We start from the raw sequence: 27,945 nt of genomic DNA, 5'->3' as shown, positions 1-27,945 counted from the left end.
TCACTCTGCCTGTTCGCCATCTCCCACTGGTGCTCCCCTCCCCTTTTCTTTCTCCCTAGGCCTCCCGCCCCATGATCCTTTCCCTTCTCCAGCTCTGTATCCCTTTTGCCAATCACCTTTCCAGCTCTTAGCTTCATCCCACCCCCTCCGGTCTTCTATCATTTCGCATTTCCCCCTCCCCCCACTACTTTCAAATCTCTTACTATCTTTCCTTTCAGTTAGTCCTGACGAAGGGTCTCGGCCTGAATCGTCGACAGCGCTTCTCCCTATAGATGCTGCCTGGCCTGCTGTGTTCCACCAGCATTTTGTGTGTGTTGTTTGATACAGCAGGTGCTGGGATTGATAGCATGCACTCAATAGGCCAAATGATTCTTCCATGTTATATGGAAATATGATGCTACTTGTTATTCTACTGGGCTATAGCAAAAAAAAAGCAACCTACATAGTGCGGCAGAGGATGAGGAAGAGGCAAGTGGATGAAATAATTGTCATGACCAAAAAGGGTTATAATAGGGTAGATATGGGACAAACTATCTTGTTCGATTTTACAATGAGGGAATAGAGTGAAAAAAGTATCAGCAAATCAGCACAAGTGTGCAATGTTAACTTTAGAGTTACATTTTTAAAATAATATTGAAATCAAACACATTCTGCCCCACAAAAAGATGGATTTCTGTATTTTCTCCCCACTCACAAGAATTCTGTGGGTATTTGGTCAATTTATATTGAAGTCTGGGGTAGCTGGGATGTTTATGGCAAGATGGCTATTGAGAACAACCACAAAAAGCAATGTTACTGAAATCACTCAGATCAGCCATATTTATAGAAATAGATACGGAATATCAGGTCCAGATCTGATGAAGGGTCTGCAGTTCAAAACATTAACTATCTTTCTTTCCAGAGAAGCTGTTCTAACTGCTGAGTGCTTGCAGCCTTTTCAAACATTCAGATTTGCAGTGTCTGCATTCGTTTTTGTTTGATTGAGATTAGCCCTTTTTTTTAAGAAAATGAAATGAATTTCTTTGAAATAATACTCATCACCTCCCTCTGGTGCCTCTTCCTTCTCTTTCTCCCATGGTCCACTCTCCTCTCCTGTCAGATTCCTTCTTCTCCGGCCCTTTACCTTTCCCACCACCCAGCTTCACCCATCGCCTTCTCGTTTGTCCTCCTTCCCCTCCGCCCCATCTTTTTATTCTGGTCTTCCCCCTTCCTCTCCGGTCCTGATGAAGAATCTCAGCCTGAAACATTGACTATTTATTTATTTCCACAAATGCTGTCTGACCTGCTGAGTTCTTTAGGCATTTTGTGTGTGTTCTTCTGGATTTACAGAATCTGCAGAATCTCTTGAGATTATTATTAGTTCCTAATAGAGGAATTCAACCAGTGTACACTGCTTTGTTTTTTTTTATTGACTGCAAGTGAACAAAATCAGTGCAGACACCTAGTGTACTGTAAATAATGGACTAACTTCATATAATGCCTTCAACGACTGTATCCTCCAAAGCTTCATTTTCATTGTAACATACAAGATGATTGTCAACACTTTCATGTTCTACATAGTTCTTAATTTGTTGAAGTAGTGAAATTATTTCATTTTTACTCCCCGCTGTTTCTGGCACCTCCAAGTCTGAATGCTGGAAACCATAGTGATCAAAACGGTTCTGAATGCTTATGTCAACTATCAGTGACAAAAATCACTGCTTCTTGAAGACAAGCACATGCAACTGATGCTTTTTAAAAACTTATCACTCCAAGGACAGTGTACTGTCTAATAGCCACACAAGTGCGCACAACTGACACCAGCTAGTGACTGTTTAGCAACAGTCTTAAGCCAATTAAGCAGAATAGGTGTCCCAAAGAGACAAAGGGAATTTTCTCAATTAGTCTTTGTCCTTTAATAGCTGTCCCAAATAAGCAGCTGCCCTGATTCACTGATGACCCAATGAACCAGAATCCACTGTACTTAAATTATGATTTGTACCAAAACCTTTTGATAATAATTTTCACATTTTAGTGCTGCTTTGCTTCTAGTTCTGTTTGGCTTTGTCTTTCATCCCAACATTCAGACTCAGGGTTCTATCAGAGATATAAAGGCATACAGTACAAATCTATGCAAGGATAAAAGGAGGAAATAATGTGCAGCACACACTACAGCATGGGTCACTGGGTTCAAATGGTTTGTACGGCACGTACTGAATAAATCTACTCCCATTTAGGACTACCCGTCACTAAGTGCCCTGCATGCTTTTGCCAGCAGCTTTTTCCAAACCCTTGAATCAAGGGCCAAGATTTGTGGCATTTCTTGTTGCTCCTCAGGCTCATTGCACTTGGGATACTTTCAGACAAGCTTCCAGAGTCTGTTTTCTTTCCCTCTAAAGACTATTGATCGTTTGATACCATTAATATAGAGGCTGGTAGTTTCAAATGCAGCTACATTTTCATTAGTCCTTCAACCTGAAAAAAAGTCACTTGTCACCTTTCTGTCTAAATCTGAGTTATATTATCCATCACTCATCTTTAAACTCTCAGAATTACCCTCCCCAGAATTTCCCCCAAATATCCTGGAAACCATAATTTTCTTTGACAAAGTTCTAGGCAAACTAAAACAAAGTTTTAGTTTCAGCACTAGGTTTTTTTTTAAAAAAAGGACTATCAGTTTGTTCTGACTAGCTATTGCAGCATTAAATGCAGACCACAACATATCAGCTCAAAAAGAAAAGTAACAATAACTTTAAACAAGTCTCTATGGTGCCAGGCAAAAGACATCAGACAAGCACTAATTCAACTGCTCTTGAATTACATGAGGAAACAAACAAAATAGTTTGAAAAAATGCCCAGATTGTATAACAAAAGGATGAAGAAAAGGCTACCTGGACAGTTGCTGGCAACGTAATATCAATTGGGAGTTCGCTGCTTACACCAGTAGTTCCTTAACTTCTGCAAAATATGCTCTTCGATACATTCACTTCTGTGTATGGGATGTGTGCAGGTCAGCGTTATCCACATTAACAACACTGGGATGATGATGGGCAAGAGCACGCAGGGAAACTATCAATGAAAATGTGCAAAGTTAAGCCTGACCCAGGTCACCAGATTTGAGGCATCAGTGCTACCTGTTCTACCACCTTTAACTGCCCTCACTTTTCTTTGCTGAAATCACATGAGTGGAGTGGTGGGATGTGCTTCAAGAGTAGCTTAAGCAAGAACTACAATGTAAATTACCGATAACACAAAATAACGCTCAGGTGCAAGGTGAATGATAGCAATACACGTTTAAGGTGTTGCATGGACTACCAGTCATGTTTCATCACCCTTGAGGGCATTGAGCTTCTTAAATTTTAAAACTCCATGCAACCATTCTCGATTTGTACATTGTAGATGGTGGAATAATTTTGGACTGACATTCAGTCCCATTATTTTTGTGGCTGATCCAGCAGAATTCTTGACCGATGTTACACCTCCCCCCTCCCCCCCGGTGGTAGTGAACTCATATTAGAAATCCCATTGAAGGTCAAGTAGAAGCATTCAAACCAAAGTTCAAAGTAAATTTATTATCAAAGTGCATATATGTCACCATATACAACTGAGATTCTTTTTCTCCTGCATACCCAATAACTATAATAGAATCAATGAAAATGATATCAGAGTCAGAAGAATCAATGAAAGACTGCACCAACAGGGTGGACAACCATATGCAAAAGATGACACACAGTGAAAGTACAAAGAAAAATAATAAAAAAGTAAATAAATATTTGGAACATGAGAGTTCTTGAAAGTGAAGCTATAGGTTGTGAGAACAGTTCAGTAGTGGGGCAAGTGAAGTTATCCCCCATGGTTCAAGAGCCTGATGACTGAGGGGTAATAACAGTTCCTGAGCCTGGTGCTGTGAGTATATGCTTTCTGTTAATGTAAATGACACATTTCAACGATCACCTCCCAGCAGAAGTAGTCATTGCACAGCATTAGTACGGCTATTTATCGGCCCATTCCTTAATACTGAACAGATACTGCATACAAGTGTGGACTACTTAAGAGTGCGGGGCTGCTAGTGAAATTACATAGCGCAATTGGAAGCAGGTATCTCTTTTCTAAACCAGCAATAGAACGAAAATAAGTAGTGAAACAGTTGTGGATGTCTGCGCTGATGACGCTGCCTTACAGTGATGACATAGGACTGCGGTGATTACCATTCACCAAACATAAACACCTTCTTTCATGTAAAGGACAACTCGAGCAACTGGTAAGAGGTCTTCATGTCTCAGCCTCAACATGACCGTATATCTACGCTGTTAACGCAAATGACATTCCACTATATGGTACGATGCACATGCAATAAATTAATCAGAACCCAAATCTGAATGATGGGCTTTCCTTCTCTGATCAAAACCAGATCAAAAGTTTTGATATTAAGGCCAAACACTTGCACTGCCTCTGGAGATCTGGTCAATTGCACGGACTTTGATTGAGGAGAACTGAGTGGTCACTTCTGAAGAACTTTTCTAGGTACTGTATTTATTTTAAATTGAGATTGGGGATCCATAGGAATAAATCATGCTCATTAATAATTTGTTTTTGTTGATTTTTAAAAAAAATTCAGCAAATGAATGCATTTAATAGCTTCTAATAAGGTTAACATTAAAATACTGCCAGCTTTGTCAAAAAGACCAGCAAAGTGTTTCTCATGAGAATAGACAGGCAGACTGGTTCAGTCTACCAGTAGTATCCCATTGTAAGACTGAAGGCCCTGCTGCTGCTCAGGGTCTCAGCTATCTGGGTCAACCCAGATCAGTGAGATCTTTTCCAAGGGTGACAAATTTAGTCGAATTGGAACGGTATGTGGTGGGATTTAGAATTGGGCAGGAAAATCTGAGACAGAGTTAGAATGTTCTTCTGAAAAAGCAAACAAGCCAAAATTCTAAAAAAAAAATTATAATTGCCCTTGGATGCTGCAAAGAGGACCTGAAAAGGATGGATCTGTGGCTTCAATAATTTCTCAATATGCATCCACTGATAGGAAACCCATAATCACTGGGAGATGCTCTCCCCATCCTCACACAACAAATCAAGGTATTCGTCATTTCACCATGAAGGGGCTCTGGCCTTGTAGAGTTTTTTCCTACTATACATCAAATATCTCAACTTGTATAACATTTATGCAGTATTTGTAATATAATAGTCAATTAACATGGAACATGGACATAGGCAAATCATTTGGACCACAGAACAAAGTAATTAACACAAGCCTAATATTAGCATGTTTATGATGATATGCTCTGCTGAAATGGACTATAGTCCATATGAAACCAGATGACTCATGTTTGAACATTATATATGCAAAGAGACAGATTTTAAACATTTATAACTTTGGATCCAAATTTCAACTGCAAAATTAAATTGGTAAGTTTGAGTGTGGTCAAGGAATAAGGGCAAATAACGCAATTCAACTCAAGGGGCAGCTGACTTTTGATAGTTTGTCAATACATTCTTGATAGCTACTTCAATGCATGTCTTTGTAGGGTGGGGTTGTGAAGTTCAACAAATTACCCATAATTTCAGCTACTGGAGTAACCAACCCTCAAATGACCTCACTGTCAACTTATAAAAGAGGAACAGAATTACTGCTGTGTTCTAAGAGCTTGCCACATTAACCCTTAGAGAACAAAGTAGCATGGAATTAAGAAATGAACAATTTAGATAATCAATGTATTCCTTTGTTTGATCAGCGAGTAGAAGATACACTAGATATGATTTGATATCATGGACGTATAACATTTAAAACACTTTCAACAGCTGCTTAAATTGATACCAACCACAGAACTACATAATGCACTGAAGTAACAACTTCAAAATTCACAGTCATATCCAAGAGGAACTTGATACTGGAATCAACACTGGGAAAGGGATGACCGAGCAACTTGCAGCAGGCAAAAGGAGATAAACCACACTTGGAAGGCTCTAAACAATTTCACATGAGTTATCAGTTCAAATACCAATAGCCCTAGTCTTCAAGACTAAAGACCTGTGAAATGGCAAGAGCCAGCCAATGTCACCATTTTTCATTTCCCCACTACTTAAAGATAGGCCATACATGTGTGCTTACCAGGCCAGAGGATTTATATTGAATTGGAAAGCAAATATAATTTTAGCAATTGTACACAGAAAAGAAAAACATTCTTGGATACAGGAATAAAACTCTCATACCAAATGATCAAAAGTCACAGCAGTTAAGGTCATATACTAACAATCCAACTATTTAAACACTAAGCACTGCTATTAATTTGTCTTCAAGTCCAGAAATCTTCCATAACTATTGAAACAAATATCATCTGACTCCAATTTATAGACATTTAATTTAATAATGCATATAAGCTTCAGCAAGCAAAAATAATCAAGAGTTAAAACAAACTCCAGCTAACTAAGCCACCTCATGTACTATACCATGTTGTGTTATAACGAGCAGTGCCACTTCCTATACATTTCTCTGGAACTTAATTGCAGATTGAAATAATACTTCCTCTCAACAATCCCATTATTAATGTTGTGTTAAAACACAAGGACTCACCTTTGTTAATTTTAAAATTTTAGAAGGGTTATCTTAGATGTTCCGTTTTCTGGCTCAGAACTGAATTTTCTTTTGATTGTAATTCAGTGATCAGCCAATTGGATCGTTTAACCATATTAAGGGCCTCTTGCTCTAAATAGAATCCTGATTAAAGCAAAGCATATCTTGCCAACCAATTGTTTGCTAATAAAGCTTAACTCTATTTGGTGTCAGCTGCAAGAACTTTAATGTTGGTCAGCTAAGACCATTTTTATAATTTTCGTCCATCTTTACCTTTCAAAGATGAACCCTCATCTGCATTGACATTCAAAATTTTCCACAAAGTGCAAATGAAAGTTGTCAACTTATTTTTTTTTTCATTATTCTTGCACTTTGCATGTGAGTGAAGCTTAGAACTTTATTACTGTGTATGTTATGGTGACATGTCACACAATGATGCTGATGATGTTATGGTGAGAAGATGATCAGAGGCAGCAATAAATAGGGATCTCTTACAGGGTGATATATGAAGCTGCAACATACAACAAATCAGACTGGTTTATCTGCTAATATGATTCAGTATGTAAGGCTCAACATTTTGAAATGTATCTGTTGTTTTATTTAGAATGATCATAAACTAGTGACATAAGCAAGGATTTGAAGTGCAATAGGAATGATTGATGATTAAACTTTCTCAAAGCTTTGTGATTCAAGTTTATTTGTGTCATATTATACAATGCAGAATCTGGCCCTTCAGCCCACTACACGATGTGAACTCGCTCTAATGCCATTTGCACACATCAGTGTAATGGGATTATCTTTCTATGCCTTGCCTTTTTAATTGCCTGACTAAATGTCTTTTGAAAGTCATTATTGTACCTGACTCTTCTGCCTCCTCTGCCAGTGAGTTCCAGATATCAACCCCCATGTGCAAGGACCTAGGCCCTTAAAGTTCCTTCCTCTTACCTTAAACCCACATCATCTTGTCTTTAATACTAACAAATATCTCCTTTAAACTTTTACCCTATCACTTTAACCTGTAGAACTTCACAATTTTAACCTGGAAAAAAAGATACTGAATATCTACCTTTATCTATGTTTCATATAATTTTCTATACTTGTCCCTGGAGACCACTTGTTTTGTTTTGTTCTGGGTAAACATGCTCAGCCTATCCAATTTCTCCCCATAATTAAAGTTCTTCAGTCCAGGTAATATTTTAGTGGATCTTCTTTACACTCCCTCCTGCACAACCACTGACTATTTTAGAAATTAACAATCACCCATTTAAAACAGCATATGAGGTAATATTTCTTTCTGTCAAAATATTGGGAGACTTTGGAATTGTCTTCCTCCAGGAGCAGTGGAAGTATTGGCAGAACTCAATAAGGTTAGGTGGGAATACAAATCAAGGTTACAGTCAAATCAGTCACAATCTAGCATATGGTGTTTGAATGTATTTCCAACAAGGTGCAAATAAAGCATCTGCTTGCTAAATTGAGATCTTTGGGACAGACACAGTTTAACATGAAAAGTTTGTTAGGATATCACTGCCATCATAATGTATAGTATATAAGTGCATATCTGACTTTCTGAAAAGCATTAGACTTTTAGATATTATTTGATTTTTTTGGATGGGGGGGATTTAGTGGGTATACTTCCTGTCTCTGCTCCATGCTCCATCTCAGTAAGCGGCGGTAATTTTAATCTGCCAACTGCCATTAAACCTTACAGGAAGAAGAAGAAGAAGGTCAGCCATGATCATATTAAACAACCCAACAGGTCTCAAAAGCTGAATAGGGTGCTCGTGCCTCCAATCCACATGTTAATATCTTTACCCTTCATGTAAGCTGACTGAGCTGATCTGAATATTTGTATTACCTTTTTTCCCTTCAGATTTCAAATGATTGCAACTTTTTAATAACTTTGACAATGACCGTTCCATTTTCCATTACTGGAACTATCATGTTATTTCTCTAAATACTTAATATTTAACTGCACAAATAACAAACTCCTCTTAGGTCTTATGGACCTAGTTAGCTGATTAAGGAAGCAGGAGGGGAAGAATATACAGGGAATGGATGCTGAACTGCAGTAACTCACACAAAATACTGGAATGACTCATCAGCACTCATGGACAGGAATGAACAATTGATATTTCAGGTCGAGACGCCTCATCAGGACTCCATTATGCTGAGCTGTGATTGGCCTGATCACAAAGAGTAATGAATCTGCATTTAGAGAGGAGGTGCTGAAACTGTCTGATTGGGGCATGAATCACAAACTATCTTTCAACATCAAGAACATAAAAGAAATGATAATTGCCTTCATGAAAGCAAGAGGTCCCAGACAAGCTCCACTACTCCTAAATAGTGAGGTAGTGGAAAGGGTCTCCAGTTTTATGTTTTTGGAGATGAATATCACTGAGGAGCTCTCTTGGTCTGTCAACACAAATCTGATAGTAGGGAAAGCACAACAGCGACTATACTACCTGAAGTGCTTAAAGAAAGATAATTTGCCCCAAATATTGCTGACTAACTTTTATTGATGTGCAGTAGAGCGAATACTGACATACGGAATGACAGTGTGATACTCTAAAAGTAGCAAGACAGATCATAAAGTACTCCAAGGAGTGATTAGAATGGCTCAGCGCATCCTTGGGACTCCACTCCGGACCTGGAGACAATCTATAACTCTTGATACCTATGGCACGCTCATAACATCATTAAAGACCCATCCCATCCTAGACATGGTCTGTTCAATCTCTGCCATCTTGTAGGAGATACAGAAACATCTTATAAGACTGAAAGACAGCTTCTTCCCGAGGGCTGTTGTACAACTGAATAATATGACACCCTGGCTTGCTAATGTCCTTTGAGTGTTATGGACTACTGAGGCATAGAACATAGAACAGTACAGCACAGTACAGGCACTTCGGCCCACAATGTTGTGCTGACCCTCAAGCCCTGCCTCCCATATAACCCCCTACCTTAAATTCCTCCATATACCTGTCTAGTAGTCTCTTAAACTTCACTAGTGTATCTACCTCCACCACTGACTCAGGCAGTGCATTCCACGCACCAACCACTCTCTGAGTGAAAACCCTTCCTCTAATATCCCCCTTGAACTTCCCTCCCCTTACCTTAAAGCCATGTCCTCTTGTACTGAGCAGTGGTGCCCTGGGGAAGAGGTGCTGGCTGTCCACTCTGTCTGTTCCTCTTAATATCTTGTACACCTCTATCATGTCTCCTCTCATCCTCCTTCACTCCAAAGAATAAATCCCTAGCTCCCTTAATCTCTGATCATAATCCATACTCTCTAAACCAGGCAGCATCCTGGTAAATCTCCTCTGTACCCTTTCCAATGCTTCCACATCCTTCCTATACTGAGGCGACCAGAACTGGACACAGTACTCCAAATGTGGCCTAACTAGAGTTTTACAGAGTTGCATCATTACATCGCGTCTCTTAAACTCCATCCCTCGACTTATGAAAGCTAACACCCCATAAGCTTTCTTAACTATCCTATCTACCTGTGAGGCAACTTTCAGGGATCTGTGGACATGTACCCCCAGATCCCTCTGCTCCTCCACACTACCAAGTATCCTGCCATTTACTTTATACTCTGCCTTGGAGTATGTCCTTCCAAAGTGTATCACCTCACACTTCTCTGGGTTGAACTCCATCTGCCACTTCTCAGCCCACTTCTGCATCCTTTCAATGTCTCTCTGCAATCTTTGACAATCCTCTACACTATCTACAACACCACCAACCTTTGTATCCTCTGCAAACTTGCCAACCCACCCTTCTAACCCCACATCCAGGTCATTAATAAAAATCACAAAAAGTAGAGGTCCCAGAACAGATCCTTGTGGGACACCACTAGTCACAAACCTCCAATCTGAATGTACTCCCTCCACCACGACCCTCTGCCTTCTGCAGGCAAGCCAATTCTGAATCCACCTGGCCAAACTTCCCTGGATCCCATGCCTTCTGACTTTCTGAATAAGCCTACCGTGTGGTACCTTGTCAAAAGCCTTACTAAAATCCATGTAGATCACATCCACTGCACTACCCTCATCTATATGCCTGGTCACCTCCTCGAAGAACTCTATCAGGCTTGCTAGGCACGATCTGCCAATCACAAAGCCATGCTGACTGTCCCTGATCAGACCATGATTCTCTAAATGCCCATAGATCCTATCTCTAAGAATCTTTTCCAACAGCTTTCCCACCACAGACGTAAGGCTCACTGGTCTATAATTACCTGGACTATCCCTACTACCTTTTTTGAACAAGGGGACAACATTCGCCTCCCTCCAGTCCTCCGGTACCATTCCCATGGACAACGAGGACATAAAGATCCTAGCCAGAGGTTCAGCAATCTCTTCCCTTGCCTCGTGGAGCAGCCTGGGGAATATTCCATCAGGCCCTGGGGACTTATCCGTCCTAATGTATTTTAACAACTCCAACACCTCCTCGCCCTTAATATCAACATGCTCCAGAACATCAACTCACTCATATTGTCCTCATCGTCATCAAGTTCCCTCTCAGTGGTGAATACCGAAGAGAAGTATTCATTGAGGACTTCGCTCACTTCCACAGCCTCCAGGCACATCTTCCCACTTTTATCTCTAATCGACCCTACCTTCACTCCTGTCATCCTTTTGTTCTTCACATAATTGAAGAATGCCTTGGGGTTTTCCTTTACCCTACTCGCCAAGGCCTTCTAATGGCCCCTTCTTGCTCTTTTCAGCCCCTTCTTAAGCTCCTTTCTTGCTACCCTATATTCCTCAATAAACCCATCTGATCCTTGCTTCCTAAACCTCATGTATGCTGCCTTCTTCCACCTGACTAGATTTTCCACTTCACTTGTCACCCATGGTTCCTTCACCCTACCATTCTTTATTTTCCTCACCGGGACAAATTTATCCCTAACATCCTGCAAGAGATCCTTAAACATCGACCACATGTCCATAGTACATTTCTCTGCAAAAACATCATCCCAATTCACACCCGCAAGTTCTAGCCTTATAGCCTCATAATTTGCCCTTCCCCAATTAAAAATTTTCCTATCCTCTCTGATTCTATCCTTTTCCATGATAATGCTAAAGGTCAGGGAGCGGTGATCACTGTCCCCCAGATGCTCACCCACTGACAGATCTGTGACCTGACCCAGTTCGTTACCTAATACTAGATCTAGTATGGCATTCCCCCTAGTCGGTCTGTCAACATACTGTGACAGGAATCCATCCTGGACACACTTAACAAACTCTGCCCCATCTAAACCCTTGGAACTAATCAAGTGCCAATCAATATTAGGGAAGTTAAAGTCACCCATGATAACAACCCTGTTATTTTTGTACCTTTCCAAAATCTGCCTCCCAATCTGCTCCTCGGTATCTCTGCTGCTACCAGGGGGCCTATAAATACCCCCAGTAGAGTAACTGCTCCCTTCCTGTTCCTGACTTCCACCCATACTGATTCAAAAGAGGATCCTGCTACGTTAAAAAAATTAAGCCATATTGCATACATTATAAATATCTGTTTTTCACAGATTGACGTAGTAACACAATCTTGTTGTCTTGAGCAATGACAATAAAGTTCTCTTTTTTTTCTAGCTGCAGATAGGTTGCTGGTGAAACATGGTAAAATATATGGGTAATGTTTGCCAAACCAGTGAAAGGTTGTGATGAAAATTGACTATTCTCATTGCCAAATGCTGAATAAATTTCCTGCAGCTTTAAAACAATGATGCCCAGTTGTCCAACATTACTATCTGCCAGCTATGACATGCCTCGAATATTAAAAAGTTATGGTGAAAGCATGACCTGGCAACTTTAATGATCCTGTAGAATTCTGGAGAGAATTATTAAACCTATCCCTCTGAGTACTGGTGGGTTGTTTAATAGCTGAATTTTGTGTATTTTTTAAAAATTCTGATCTTATTTATGTTTTATTATTCTTAATTCTGAAAGAGAGTGAATGGCTCGAGACTGAGAAACCATTTCCTTATACTAAAGCACATAGGGCCTGAAATATTAGCTCCCTATTAACCATTGGACATTTTGGACTGACATGAGGCAAAATTCCTTTGGAATCACTGAAGAGAATTGCTATAACTCTAAAGAAGGTATTCAGTCCAAAGATATCTGTCCTGGTACCATCTTTCCCATACATTTGCTCACAAATGCTCGCAAATTACTTTCACCTTTGAAAGCCCTGATTGTCTTTCTTTCTAACACATCCTTTACAAGCTGATCATAACTTTTCTCTGTGGAAGAAAAATGTTTACACTTACAATTCCAGAAACTGGGCATATTCAAGGCTGGGTCTGATAAAGTACTCTGGCTCAGGCAGGAAAGGGGACTTGAGGGATAGGACCTTCTCCAATGGCAGTGCTGAACGTCTTCAATTCTTTATCTAAATGATCAACTAAGCTGCATTGGACAAGGTTTACTGCAATTCAGCTTTATGTGAATTTCCACAAAGGCTTTCTTCAGTGTTTTAAGAAAGATTTCTTCTATTATTAAACAGGTATTGAAAACTGTTACACTCTCCTGTTCAATTTAGGAATAAAAATATTGAAACAAATGCTGAGCAGGGGATAATAGACACAAATGCAGGAGGAACTCAACATCTATGCGGTGAAATAAACAGTCGATGTTTCAGGCTGAGAACCTCTATCAAGAGCAAGGAATACTGTTTCTCACTCCCACTACGTCCGCCACTTCCTGCCTGTCTGTTTTTAACTATGGGAGAATCCCAGCCATCTGGAAATGGTTGGAGTGGACTTCTATTTGCTTTATGAAAGCCAACACACTGGAGTTCAAAACTGCACAGAAAGTTTTCTACAAATCCTTTCTGCAGCAGAACACCCCTGAGAAGACAAGAGCTGAATTCCCTTTTGTTGAAATGTTACCTTCATCACCACTCTCATATCCTCCAACTCAACTTGACCGCCTGGTCTTTCATCTGAAAATCGACAATAGAACCATCAGTAGATATGAAAAGAAGGACTGTGGCCTACATCCCTGACCAAGTTCTGAAGAAATTCTAGAGATAGCAAGAAAGGTGAAGAATTTCATTCAATGCTTTCTTATTTATATCTCACAATATCTCAGAGTTACCAACATTTTGGAAACCCATCTTGTCATTGGTCTAAGTTAGACTGCTTTAGGGTCTAGCAATATGTTTTCTAAGATTTTTTTTAGATTTACAGAACTTCTTAGCTTTTCCTCATTTTATCAATGTGGGAAACAAATTAAAAACACTGACTGAACAAATGAGAAAGTTACATACTTGTCCTGTTATTGTTGGCAAATAATTTCTAAACAGAGCAGCTGTTGAAAGATTGTGGGAATTTAAAGAAATGCAGAAACAATACTGACATTTGCTGGCAGTTTATAATATTAAATATTTCTTTATCCAGAAAGTAAAAATTTAGATTCACTGGTTAATCTAAAACAACAGTGGACAGAGAGCTGAGACCAGGTATAACCTTCAGGTGTCATGACATGGGTAGTCAGTAGTTGGTCAAAGTCACACATATAGGACACAATCATTCTTTAAAATCCCTTTCATAGTTTAATAATACATTCACTTAGAGAGTGGTGAGAACGTGGAATGAGCCGCTGGTGGAAGTGATGGATATGGTTTCAGAATAAATTTGGATAAGTACTCCTGGACTCCTGGTTTGATGTTTGATATTCCATGTGTTGTTCACTCACTTTTTGCTGCATGCACAATTTATTCTTTTTACACGCGTCGAGTGATGGATGTTTCCTTTGAATGGGTTCCGTAGTGTTTTATTGTGTTGTGGCTGCCTGTAGGAGGATGAATCTCAGAGCTGTACACGCTTAGATAATAAATGCACTTTGAATCTTACGTGGACGAGAGGGGGTATAGAGGGCTATGATCCAGGTGCAGGTCGATAGGATTAGGCTGAATAACAGCTCAGTATGAACTAGATGGGCCGAAGGGCCTGTTTCTGTGCTCCAACGTTCCAAAACGCTATCCTTGTGATTTAGTATTACTTATTAACCACATACTTACAACTATGAAATAGTACATAGGCATTTTTTTGCACACTGACAAGCTTGGTGATGCACAGAAATATGCAACAGCGTAACCATTGGTTGTAATAAAGCCTTTGATTGTTTTGCATGATTAATGTAGACAGGAACTTAAAACGGCAGATATTGACATGAGAGAGTGATGAAAACGTGACTGTGTAGGATTAGATGAGAAGTTTGCACATATTTCTATTTTATAGATGCATAGAAACAAAATACTACTTTCTCCATATTGATCAAGACTATGAATGCTATTGCCATTACTGGCCTGTCCAAAAACAGTATTGCTTCTGCACAATTAACTTATGTATATTGGCCAGTCAATCACCATTTTATATAAAGACATTTTTATCAACACAAAGGAAGGAAAGTCATTAAATGGAACAATGGACAATGAAACAATCTCCTTTCAGTACATCACATGGAAGACCAGCACTGGACTGTTTTCCAAGACGTTTCAGTACCCAAAACATAATTGGCATTGTTCACCATGAGCATTAGATGGTACATTGTCTTGTAGAGATACCAAAGGAGAATGAGAACAGGAAATGTCAGAGTGTAGAATTGAAAGTGCTTCCCTTCACAATGTGTGAATGTTCCTTCACAGTCAATGTGCATTTACTTGTTTCACCATATCCCTCTGGAACTGAACTCTCTATTCATCATCAAAATAAGGGCAACACACTTCCTACATCTTCTGGGATCAGGAGTAAAATTCACAATTCCAATGACTGGTGAAGATAATCTATTGAAACCAGGTGAAGTAAGGGAAAATTTCAAAGATGGAGTGATCAATGGTAATAAGTGTGAATAATAATAAGACAGAAGAAGAAACGTATTTATGGTCTGAAACTAGCTGGTTTATGAAAGGAAATTTTGTTCATTAAATGTATTAAAGTTCTTTAATGAAGATGTGGAAGCTATGGAGAGGGCACAGAGGAGATTTACCAGAATGTTGCCTGGATTGGAGAACAAGTCATATGAAGCAAGGTTAGCAGAGCTGGGACTTTTCTCTTTGGATATAGAAGAATGAGAGGGGACTTGATAGAGGTCTACAAGATTATGAGAGGCATAGATAGGGTGGATAGTCAGTATCTGTTTCCTGGGGCACCAATAGCAAACACCAGAGGGAATATATACAGAATTATGAGAGGGAAGTTTAGGGGAGACATCAGGGGTAAGTTTTTTACACAGAGGTTTGTGAGTGCCTGGAATGACTTGCCAGGGATGGTGGTGGAGGCTAAAACATTAGGGGTATTTAAGAGCCTCTTGGACAGGCACATGGATGAAAGAAAAATGGAAGGTTCTGGGGTAGTGTGGGTTTAGTACTTTTTTTTAAAGGATTATATGGGTCAGCACAACATGGAGGGCTGAAGGGCCTATACTGTGCTGTAGTGTTTTATGGTTCTTTAATGATCAGCCAGCAGGATGGATAGAAGGCAGTCAGTAGATATAAATAGTGTGGATTAATATGGTAAAAAGGTACCATATTAATCTTGCTTCATTAAAGATTAGTGATGGGGTTATGCAGTCAAACTGGTTAACAAACAGAAAACAACGATGAGGGATAAACATATTGGTAAAATATAGCCAGTAGTATGCCTTAGGAATCAGGGATTGGGCATTAGCTACTTTTAATCTATAGTGTTTAGGTGAAGGTGATGATGTCACAAAACTAAACGGGAAAGCAATTTGTGAAGAGAACACAAGGAGATGTAAATGGATAAGTGATTGTACAAAAAGACAGTAATTAAGTATAATGAGCAGAAATATGAAGTTATCAATCTTGGTATGAAGAATAAAATTGTATTCTATTATTTAAGTGGCATGAGAAATATCAATGACTGGAATTGCAATATAGAAAGAGGCAATTTGGCCCATCAAATCCATGCTAATTCCTTAAACATCAATTCCATTAGTGCCATTTCCTCCCTGTTTCCCTGTAGCCCTTCCCTATTTGTGTGTTTTTTGAATGGCAGGAGCCAGGTCAGTTATCCTTTGATATCTTTTGCCATTCATCTACACTAAGGGACAATTTACTGTAGTCAATCAACCAGCAGTTCATAAGGATGTATGAAATTAGAGCAGCTTGCCGAGAACAACCCAGTCACAAGGAGAACTTGAAAACTCCATGCAAACGACACACAAGGTTAGCATCAAAACTGGTTCATTTGCGCTGTGAGGCAGCAGTACTAACAACTGCACCTTTGGGTCAAAATGTTCAGAGGTGCACACACACAGATAGAAAAACACACACAGTTAGCATGAGGGTTCAGCAAATAATCAGAAAGATAAATACATTGTCAGCCTAACCAGCATGGGGATAGAGTACAAGAATAAGGAAGTCTTAGTGAAACTATACAAGAACATTGGTGAGACTGTATACAACTTTGGCCTTGTTATTTAAGAAAGGAAGTATTTTGTTTAGAAGCAGTGGAGCAAAGTTTCAGTGGTTTGATTCCTGGGTTGATATCGAAACAATTAAGATTCTGCAAGTAACTTGGCAGAGCCGATTCTATGAAAGTGTCTAGAAGTAACTGGGAAGGATACTCTCAGGACAAGGAATTGCCAACGAGGAACTTCTTCCCTCAGAGATTTGTCAACCCTTGGAAATTTCTACTATACAGAACTGTAGATATTGTGTCAAAGACAAAATTTTGAGCCACAGTGAGTCAAGAGTTAAGATGATCTGGTTGAAATATTGGGGCCAAGTTCAGATTATTTTAATTTCTGAGGCAAAACATCAATACTCAATGGCTTATAAACAGTCTTTATGTTTGACATTAGTAGGAATTGTTTCCTTGACATAGGTGGCTACCCATGATTGTCACAAATTGTGTATGTGGTGAGGGTTGGCATAAGCTTCCATCTTGAGCTGAGACTGATGAACGTTCCCTTTCATGGTTTGTGATGTCATATTGATTTGCTATTGTATCATGGCCTTAAAGCACACAGCACACTGTGTATTATCCAGTATGAAACTGTCATGTCTAATTTAAACAGTCACTACTCACAGTTACTTTATTGGCAGATGTGCTGCTTTTACTCAAATCCACAGTGCAGTGAGCCGGATGGTTCAAGTTTATGTGGTTTTGCCGTAAATTGAAGAGATTTATTATTTTTCAATGACCCTAAAGGCAGCTCACTTGGGTTATAACTGTGGTTTAAAATAATATTTTAACATCCAAATCATGTTCCAATGTGTGTATTGTGTGGTTGAGTCTTCAATATGAATGCAATAGTTTGCAGAAGATAGTACCAGTTAAGTGCCATTTTTAAAAAATTGGCAATGTGCTAAACTGTTGCTACAACTTCTGCTAGTTTCTATTTAGATAGGGGAGATTTTTTTCAAGCATACAGGTTTTAAGTGGCACACACATTTTGTGTTACTGTAGAAAAATGAGTAGGACTGGTATTATGACAACCAATTAGTAGGGGTTTTGTATTCCAGGAATGGAGCTAACTAAATACACCAGAAAAATATCTGATGTTTGGCCTGAAATGATATCTTAGTTTTTATTTCCACAGACCTACTGAGCAACTTCAGCATGTTCTGTTTTTATTTCAGATTTCCAGCATCTGCATTTTCTAATTTTCAGAAACTTATCACTGCCGTTCACATGGTTTTTGCTGGCTCATCATTTTAATGTCATTCACTACCAGTGCCTCAGTGGGATGGATTTAAATCCTTTGAACATTTCTGTAATTTTTTTGCATGCCTTAGTGGCAAGACATTCAGGCATCCCCTCCCCAAATCTAGAATTTCCCTCTTGTAATTCCTCTGTATTTACAGCTCCCTTCTAAATTTTAAACTACCAGACTTCTCCCGCCATGCATCTTTACTTTTCTCTCATTTGAACCACCATTTGAAATATTCTATGACAGAATCATTGAGTCTCCAAGCACAAAAGCAAGCTCTTTGACAACCAGTTCCATGCCAACTATTATGCACTTCTCTATTAGTCCCATTTATCTGCACTTAGTCTGTTGCCCTTCATGCCAAGGCATTTCAGGTTCTTATCTAGATGCTTCTTAAATGTTGTGAGAGTTACTTACCTTGCCTACCTCGTTAAGAAGTGTATTCCAGAATCCAAGCACATGTTATGTTGGAAGAAAGAAATCCCACATATATTCCCTCTAAACCTCCTATCTATCAGTATATAATTATACTGTCATCTTTTGGATCATCTTCTTTCATCGTGGGCACCAGCCTCCCCACCATCAAAGACATCTTCAAAAGTCGGTGCCTCAAGAAGACAGTATCCGTCGCTCAGGACCCTCACCATCCAAGACATGCTCCCTTCTGATGACTACCAGCAGGGAGGAGCTACAGAAGCTAAAGGTCACACACTCATTGATTTAGGAACAGCTTCTTCCTCAGATTTTTGAATCATCCATGAACCATGAACACTACCTCACTATTTTGTTTTTTGCATTATTTACATTTTTATATAATTCTCATTGCAACTTATAGAATCTTTTATGTATTGTGCTGTATTGCTGTTGCAAAGCAAGAAATTTCATGATATATGTCAATGATAATAAACCTGATTCTGATTTAGATAATGCCACCGAGAGAAAATGTCTGTAACTATCTACCCTGTATCTCTCTTATAATTTTGCACATCACTGAATCCAGCTCTACCTCTTCCATACAATGAGGATAAATGCAGCCTGTTAAGTCTCTCTTGCAGGGATCACACTCTGAACCTTCTCTGTACCTGCTCCAGTGCAAGTACATCCTTCCCATGGTGTGGCCACAGAACTGCACAAGCAATTCAAGAATGAGCAAGTTTTGTAGAGATGATATACAAGAGACAGCAGGAGCTGGAATCTGTAGCAACAAAAAACAAACTGCTGGAGGAGCTGAGGTGGCCAAGCACCATCTAGATACAGGGTCTCGACCTGTAACATCCCTTTGCCTCCACAGATGCTGTTTGACTCACTGAGCTTTTCCAGCAGTATCTCTTTGACTCTGGATTTATGTATCATCTCTCTAAAACTTAGGTCATGATATTCTATTTCGATTTGACAGACAGACAGACAGACAGACATACTTTATTGATCCCGAGGGAAATTAGGTTTCATTACAGCCGCACCAAGAACAGTGAAGAAATATAGCAATATAAAACCATAAATAATTAAATAATAATAAGTTAATCATGCCAAGTGGAATTAAGTCCAGGACCAGCCTATTGGCTCAGGGTGTCTGACACTCCCAGGGAGGAGTTGTAAAGTTTGATGGCCACAGGTAGGAATGACTTCCTATGACGCTCAGTGTTACATCTCAGTGGAATGAGTCTCTGGCTGAATGTACTCCTGTGCCTAACCAGTACATTATGGAGTGGGTGGGAGACATTGTCCAAGATGGCATGCAACTTGGACAGCATCCACTTTTCAGACACCACCTTTAGAGCGTCCAGTTCCACCCCCACAACATCACTGGCCTTATGAATGAGTTTGTTGATTCTGTTGGTGTCTGCTACCCTCAGCCTGCTGCCCCAGCACACAACAGCAAACATGATTTGATTGCATTATTTGTTTTCTCTTCCATTTATCATCTCGTCACATTAGCATGACAAACATTGATGAATGACAAACTGACTTGATCATCTGTATCTTCACCCTAAGGCAAAGGTCCAAAGTGATGCATGTTCTTACCAGACCAGGATCTGGACAAACATAACACTTAACTATAATTAACACAAACAAAAAGCTGAGATCAAACAATAAAGAATTCAATATTCTGTATCATACTGTCAAATCCAAAACTCAGAAGATCTGCGAGAGTATGGAAGGATGAACCAGACTGGAAAGAACTGGAAGAGGCTGTCAAATTTCAAAGTCTCTCTTTATGATTGGAATACAATACAGGTACCATTCTGTAAATCTCCTCTGCATTCACTCCAGTGCAAGCACATCCTTCCTATAATGTGGTCACAGAACTGCATGGTAATTCAAGAATGACCCAAGTTTTATAGAGATAATATACAAAAGACAGCAGGTGTAGGAATCTGTGGCAAAAAAAAACCCAGGTTGCTGGACGAGCTCAGATGGTCAAGCAAGAGGATATATTTATTCATCATTGTTTCCACACTTTATATCATTATTTAAATACAATAATTAGATTAAAGCCAGGAACTCACACAGACATGTACATATTGTATGTAGAAACGCATTCAATGAGTCACCAGAATGCAACTCACATCTGGATAATGATTGCTTTTTTATATAAATAGTCTGTTTCTTTCATTAGATTATAGTCCAAAAGTGATGATGCATGGTTATTATCAGTTTGAGCCCATCATCTGAGCTTACAATATAGTGTTTAACTAAAGGACAGCTACATTTTTGGAATTAGCTTCTTTTGTGTGAGACACTGAACTAGCTTGTCCAATCTTTCATAGTCTAGATTGCCAATTCACAATCCATGTTAGTCATCTGGGAGACCAGAAAGCTTTAAAAATATTTTCAATTTTTAAAAATATTAGAGCCAGCTTCTACCTTCGTTTAGTTGATGGCTGTAAATACCTTGCTTTGTTGGCTGGTACCTTAGGCAAACAATTATATGGTTAACGTTCATCAGTTATATTTCCAGGAAAATCTTGGTGGAGCTGGATTGATGAATGTTGGAATAGGAAGTCTGAGGGATTCCACTTCCAAATGACAGACAGAGCTGGCTGTCTCGCTAAATGGTGATTTGTTCCACTGATCAGGCCACCAATTGACTTGAAATTAAGGTCAGTACTTGGTGTACCACAACTAGCCTTGTTGTTGTGACAGATTTAAAAGAATAACATCAGAATATGTAGAATATGTTGATGGGGTGGAGATACATCTCCACCAAAGGAGGTGTAAGGCCTTCCTCCTGTAGCCTGCAGGTCACCCTTGGGCAAGATGTGGCATCTGCTTATTCCTCCTGATCAGGGTCATGTGAAACCATGGTTGTATGAGCAGCCGGTGCATATCACAAGTCCTGGTGATGCAACCACTGAAGGCAGGCAGACAATCTCTGAAGAGTTTTGATAATGGTTGGGCCACCCGTCTTGTAAATACACTGTCCAGAAGATGGAAATGGCAAACCACTTCTGTAGAAAAAAACTGGCAACACCAATCATGGTCAAGACCATAAACACCCAGGTCATATGACATGACAGATAATGAAGGAATGAATATGTAGTATGGTAGTTTACTTGGTGCTCTGCTCAGTATTACTTCAACAAATAAATGGTCAAAAAGAGATTATATTGTTATTTCATTTATTTACTGATTATAGGTTCTTTCACTTCTTTATTCATTTACAGGATGTAAGTGCCCTCATTGGAGAAGCTAATATTTATCACCCATCTCTAACTGTCCTTGGTACAGGTTGATGAACTGGCTTCTTAGCCCACTGCAATCTCTGTGGGTGACTATTCACACACTGTGATGTTAGGTAAGGAGTTCCAGTATTTTAACCCAGCAGCAAGATAGGAATGGTGATAGATTTCCATTTTAGGATGAAGTAAGACTTGGAAAACAACTTGCATTTGGTGATAATCCCAAAAACTCTGGAGGCAGAGGTCCTAGTTCATGGGGCTGCTATCAAATAAAGATGTGCAAGTTCCTGTATTGAAATTGGCCATCACATTTACAGTATTTATTTGATGACAAGAAAATGCTTACATAGGAAGGTATGACCTGAACAACAGGGATGGATTATACATGAACCAGAGTGGGAAGAATATCCTTGCAGGCAGATTTTCTAGAACCATTGGGGAGGGTTTAAACTAAGTCGGCAGGGGAATGGGAAACTGAGTGATAACGCTGAAGATAGGGCAGAATTGCAGTCAGTAGGATGAGTTGCAGTGTAAAAGCAGGCCAAAATCAAAAAGGGTGTTATACTTGAATGCACACAGTATACAGAATTAGGTAGATGATCTTGTAGCGTAAGTAGATTTTGGCAGTAGTGGATATCACTGAATCATTGCTGGAAGAAGATTAAAGTTAGGAGCTTAACATCCAAGGATACACATTGTATCGAAAGGACGAGCAAGTAGGCAGAAGGAGTGGGTGTGGCTCTGTTGGTAAAAAATAAAATGAAATCCTTAGAAAAAGGTGACATAGAATCAGAAGGTGTAGAATCGTTGTGGCTAGAGTTAAGGAAATGCAAGTGTAAAGAGACCCTGGTGGGAGTTACATGCAGGCCTCCGAACATAACAAGGATGAGATCTACAAATTACAATAGAAGGTAGAAACAGCATGTCAAAAGGGCAATGTTACGATAGTTATGGGGGTTTTCAATATGCAGGTTGATTGGGAAAATCAGGTTGGCACTGATTTTGGATCCGAAGAGAAGGATTTGTAGGATGCCTGTGAGATGGTGTTTTAGAACAGCTTAAGGTTGAGCTCACTGGGGTAAATGCAATTCTGGATTGGGTGTTGTGTAATGAAGTAGATTTGATTAGAGAGCTTAAGTTAAAGGAACCGGGGCAGAAATGAGTGTAGTTGCTATTACTAGGATGGAAGTGCTTTGGAAGCTGAAAGGACTGAAGGATAGATAAGTCACCTGGACTAGACGGGCAACACCCCAGGGTTCTGAAAGAGGTAGCTGAACAGATTGTGGAGGCATTAGTTATGATCTTTCAAGAATCACCAGATTCTAGCATGGTTGCAGTAGACTGGAAAATTGCAAATGTCACTCCACCCTTCGAGTAGGGAGGGTGGTGGAAGAAAGCAAAATATAGGCCAGTTAGCCTGACCTCAGTGGTTGAGAAGATGTTGGAGTTTTAAGGATGGCATTTTGGGGTACTTGGTGTAGTGTAGGCCTCCGTTAGTCTCGATAGACCATGAATTTGCACCTTCCAGGGCACAAGCCTGGACAAGGTTTTTTTTATGGAAGACCAACAGTTGCCCAAGCTGCAAGTCAATGTTGCCACCAATGTTGTCCAAGGGAAGGGCATTAGGACCCATACAGCTTGGCACTGGTGTCGTCGCAGAGCAATGTGTGGTTAAATGCCTTGCTCAAGGACACACATGCAAGCCTCAGCCAAGGCTCGAACTAGCGACCTTCAGATAACTAGACGAATGCCTTAACCACTTGGCCATGTGCCAATGGGGTACTTGGAGGCACATAATGAAATAGGTCTTAAGGGAGAATCTTGCCTAACAAATCTGTTGGAATTCTTTGAGGAAATAACAAGCAGGACAGACAAAGGAGAATTGGTGGATGTTGTTTACTTGGATTTTCAGAAGGCCTTGGACAAGCTGCTGCACATGAGGCTGCTTATTATGATAAGAGCCCATGGTATTACAGGATAGAGCATTGGCTGATTGGCAGGAGACAAAGAGTGGTAAGAAGGGGAGCCTTTTTAGATTATTTACCAGTGACTAGTGGTGTTTCGCAGGGGTCTGTGTTGAGACTGCTTCTTTTCATGTAGTATGTCAATGATTTGGATGATGGAATTGGTGGCTTTGTGGCCAGGTTTGTGGATGATACGAAGATATGTGGAGTGGCAGGTGGTGTTGGAGAAGCAGGAAGGATTTGGACAGATTAGGAGAATGGGCAAAGAATTGGTAGATGAAATACAGTGTTGGGAAGTGTATGGTCATGTACTTTGATAGAAGGAATAGAAGTGTAGTCTATTTTCTAAACAGGGAGCAAATGAAAAAAATCAGAGGTGCAAAGGGACCTGGGAGTCCCCATGCGGCATCCACTGAAGTTTAACTTGTATATTGATTCAACGGTAAGGAAGGGAAATGCAATGTTAGCATTCATTTCCAGAAGACTAAAATATAAAAACAAGGGTGTAAAGCTGAGTCTGTATGAGGTCTCACTAAAGTATTGCGAGCAGTTTTGAGCCTCTTATCTAGGAAAGGACGTGCTGAAACTGGAGAGGGTTCAAAGGAGGTTCATGAAAATTATTCTGGATATGAGGAGCATTTGATTGTTCTGGATCTGTACTCACCGGAATTTAGAAGGAAGAGGCGGTATCTCATTGAAACCTATCAAAAGTTGGAAGATTTAAATAGAGTGAATGTGGAGAGAGGATATTTTCTATGGGGGGGGGGAGTCTAGGACCAGAGGGCACAACCTCTGAGTAGGGTTCATTCATTTAGAACAGAGATGAGGAGGAATTTCTTTAGCTAGAGAGTGGTGAATCTGTGGAATTTGTTGCTGCAGGTGACTGTGGAGGTCAGGTCATTTAAGGTGGAGGATGATAGATTCTTGATAAGTTAGGGCATGAATGGTTATGGGGAGAAGGCTGGAGAATGGGGTGGAAAGGTGGCATATATGTACTTTGATAATGAATTTACCTTGAACTTTGAAGGGAAATGAATTAGCCACCATGAAATGGAGGAACTGAGTTAATGGGCCAAATGGCCTAATTCTGCTCCTATGTCTTACGGGAGGACAAGCTACAATATTGATCTGTACAAGCACACAGACTGTTTCAGAGTTATAGAATTGTGGAGCCATAGCCTCATACAGCATAAATCAGAGCCTTTGCCCTATCATGTCCATGCCACTCACCTACACTAATCTATAGGCTTCTTAAATGCTGTGAGCGTATCTGCCCCCAACACCAATTCAGACAGTACATTCCACACTGCAACCACTCAGTGTAAAAAGAAATCCTCTCAGATCCCACCTCTCACCTTTAACCTACGCCTTCTTGTCTTCGACACTTCCACCATGAGAGAAAGATTTTTACTCACTACCCTGCCTATCCCTCTCATAAATTTATTTACCATTTTCCAATCACTCCTCAGCCTCCTCTGGTCCAGAGAAAATAAACCAGCCTATTCAGTCTCTATAATTGAATTGCTACAATCTACGCAACATCCTAGTGAATCTCCTTTCAATACAATCACATCCTTCCCATAGTGTAGCAAACACAAGTGCACACAGCACCCCAGGTGTGGCCCAACCAGTGGTTTATATAGTTGTAACACAGCATCTCTGCTCTTATATTCGCTGCCACAGCCAATGAAAACAAGTGTCCCATATACCTTCTTCATCACCTTATCCATCAACACTGCCTTTTTCAGTTACCTAAGGCTAAATTGAACGTAGGATCTTACTAGCAATTCATTAGTTATATGTATACTTCAAAACTTCATGAGAGCATGCTATGTTTCTACTTAAAGGTTCTCAGGAGTTTTATATATGTCACATTTGATTAAAATAAATAGCACTTTCCTCAGCGTTCCTGAATACATTGATTCATTTTACAGGCACAGTATACTCAAGCATTCTTTATAAATGGAGGAAATAGGAATATATTGAGACAAAAGGGATCTTCAGAACCAAGCCTGATCTTGTAGTCATCCAATACTCACAGATGTACTTACATTAAGTATTTTTATAGAGCAAATCATGGGTAAATAGTAGTTCTTTATGGAAGTACCCTCACCGAAATTCAGAGACATTGGAACCAATTAAAACAGCCTTACTCCTACCTGATTGTGAGTTTAAAAAAAAACCCTCACTGAATTGTTTTCTCACTGGAATCTCAATGAATCACACTTGGGTCCCAGAAGAGGGGGTGCTTCTTTTCCTGAATTGCAGTTTGTGTGAAATCCTCATTTCTGACTGCAAGTTGTAATGGCAAAGTCTTTTAATTTGACAAACTTTGTGTGCGTGTGTGTGTGTGTGTACAAGTGCTCATGCACGTATCTGTGTGTGAGAGGTAGAGAGGGGTAGGTTAGAACTTCAGAGCACTGGAATAAATGAAATTCATTGATGTTGTCAGAGACAGAGATGATGATTTTGGTTGTAGGAGGAGACAGAGAAGAAGGAAAACATAAAAAGTTGGTTAAAGATTTTAAACATTTAGGATTAATTTTGTGCAGAAATATGTAAGAATATTTATCTATGTTCTTAGATAAAGAATGAGCTTATTCATTAGCTTCTGCTCATGATGGTTTCAGATTAATTGATGTCACAGTTGAACATACAAGCAGAGACATGTTACTTGACGGTTAACTGAACTTAGAGCTTTCAGTGTATGACTTATATATGTTCCAGCAATTACATCTCACATCTATAGTATGGAGAATTTTAATTTGCAGGTAATAGTCCAAGAGAATTTCCAGCTATATACCTACACCAATACATAGCACTGCAGTTACTCTTAAGTTACTGTGTTCCCTGAATCTGCCCAGTTATTAAGTATCGGTATTAGGAAGTGAGCTGAGCCTTGGAAATATTACAGCTTAGTCATATGATCAATATCACTGTTGTGCACTGAACAGCATGCTTCCAGAGGAATATATCAGTAGAAATAGAGTGAGACGCACTGACCTGAAAGTCTTTTTTCTCTTGTGTTTTTCCAGAATATATCCCATGCTTTGTTGGTGGAATCCTTAATGTGTTCACTGAAGGACCGTCTTAACGGAGATTTGGAGTAGTGAGCCATTCCCTACTTGTCACTCTGCTGAATCCCACAGACATGCACATAAACACACATTCACACACACTCGCACACGCATACAAGCACAGACTGTTTCTATTCCATTAAAGAGCTAGATGTTTATAGAGAGAGAGAGAGAGAGAGAGAAAAAAAGAGAGTGAGAGAGAGAGAGAAAGAGGAAGAGAGAGACAACGGAGAGAGACAGAGAGAAAAAAAAATTTCCACTAAAGACACCAGATGCAGAACTGCAGCCTGCAAGTAAAAAGAGCCAGTTTGTAACAAACAGACTGGGTCAAACCATTTCCTGATGTGGAGAGAAGTTGTTAGTAATCTGCTGACACCCTTCTGCAGAAACCTCCCCTCCAGTGCTTTGGGGTCAGGCCAGGCTGGAAAGGAAACAGCAGCCCATTGGGGTGCCCCCTCCCCTCCTCTCCCAACTAAACACAGCCGTGCATCACAGCTGCCACACTGTACACTTGAATGAGAGTCAGACATTCAAAAAGAAATGTTACAAGACAAACATTTGGACGCACAGGGCTTTAATAACTCTTAAAACTGCGTGAACAGTTTTTCATAATGTAATCCATTGATATGTGACAGGAGTTCTGTTTTTGACACAGCTGATCCATTTCAGTGTTTTTTTAATCCGAAGATGAATTCATAGTTACCATAATTTCTGGAGTAGATGTAATACAATTCTGATAACATGACATTTAAAGAGAAAATGCAGTTTTTGGATCTTTTGTACTTTGTTATGCTTTTCAGCTTAAAATTATTTTAAAAATCTTGCTCTTCTTTATCTTTGGAAATATTGTCAAAATGCTGTAAATTGGTAAATTAGACCCAAAGGAGACACAAACGACAGCAGTGTTGGAATCTGGAGCAAAAGCAAAGATTGCTGCAAGAATTCAATGGGTCAAGCAGCGTCTGTGGAGGG

The 27,945-nt window shown here is 39.7% G+C and overlaps 1 protein-coding gene across 1 annotated transcript in view; it reads right to left on the bottom strand.

Annotated features, from left to right (window-relative positions):
* LOC140739201 (rho GTPase-activating protein 7) overlaps nucleotides 1-27,299 on the bottom strand; it is a 192,600-nt gene extending 165,301 nt beyond the window's left edge. Inside the window, exon 1 of the mRNA XM_073067275.1 lies at nucleotides 26,900-27,299. Coding sequence (XP_072923376.1) covers nucleotides 26,900-27,014 — 115 coding nt within the window. The 5' untranslated portion in view covers nucleotides 27,015-27,299. The remainder of the gene's footprint in view (nucleotides 1-26,899) is intronic.
* Nucleotides 27,300-27,945: the final 646 nt, after the last annotated feature.

Source organism: Hemitrygon akajei, chromosome 15 (genome assembly GCF_048418815.1).
Source record: "Hemitrygon akajei chromosome 15, sHemAka1.3, whole genome shotgun sequence".
In the NCBI taxonomy this organism is placed as follows: Eukaryota; Metazoa; Chordata; class Chondrichthyes; order Myliobatiformes; family Dasyatidae; genus Hemitrygon; species Hemitrygon akajei.
Note: the sequence above shows the minus strand (reverse complement) of the source record. Positions and strands in the feature narration are given on the sequence as shown.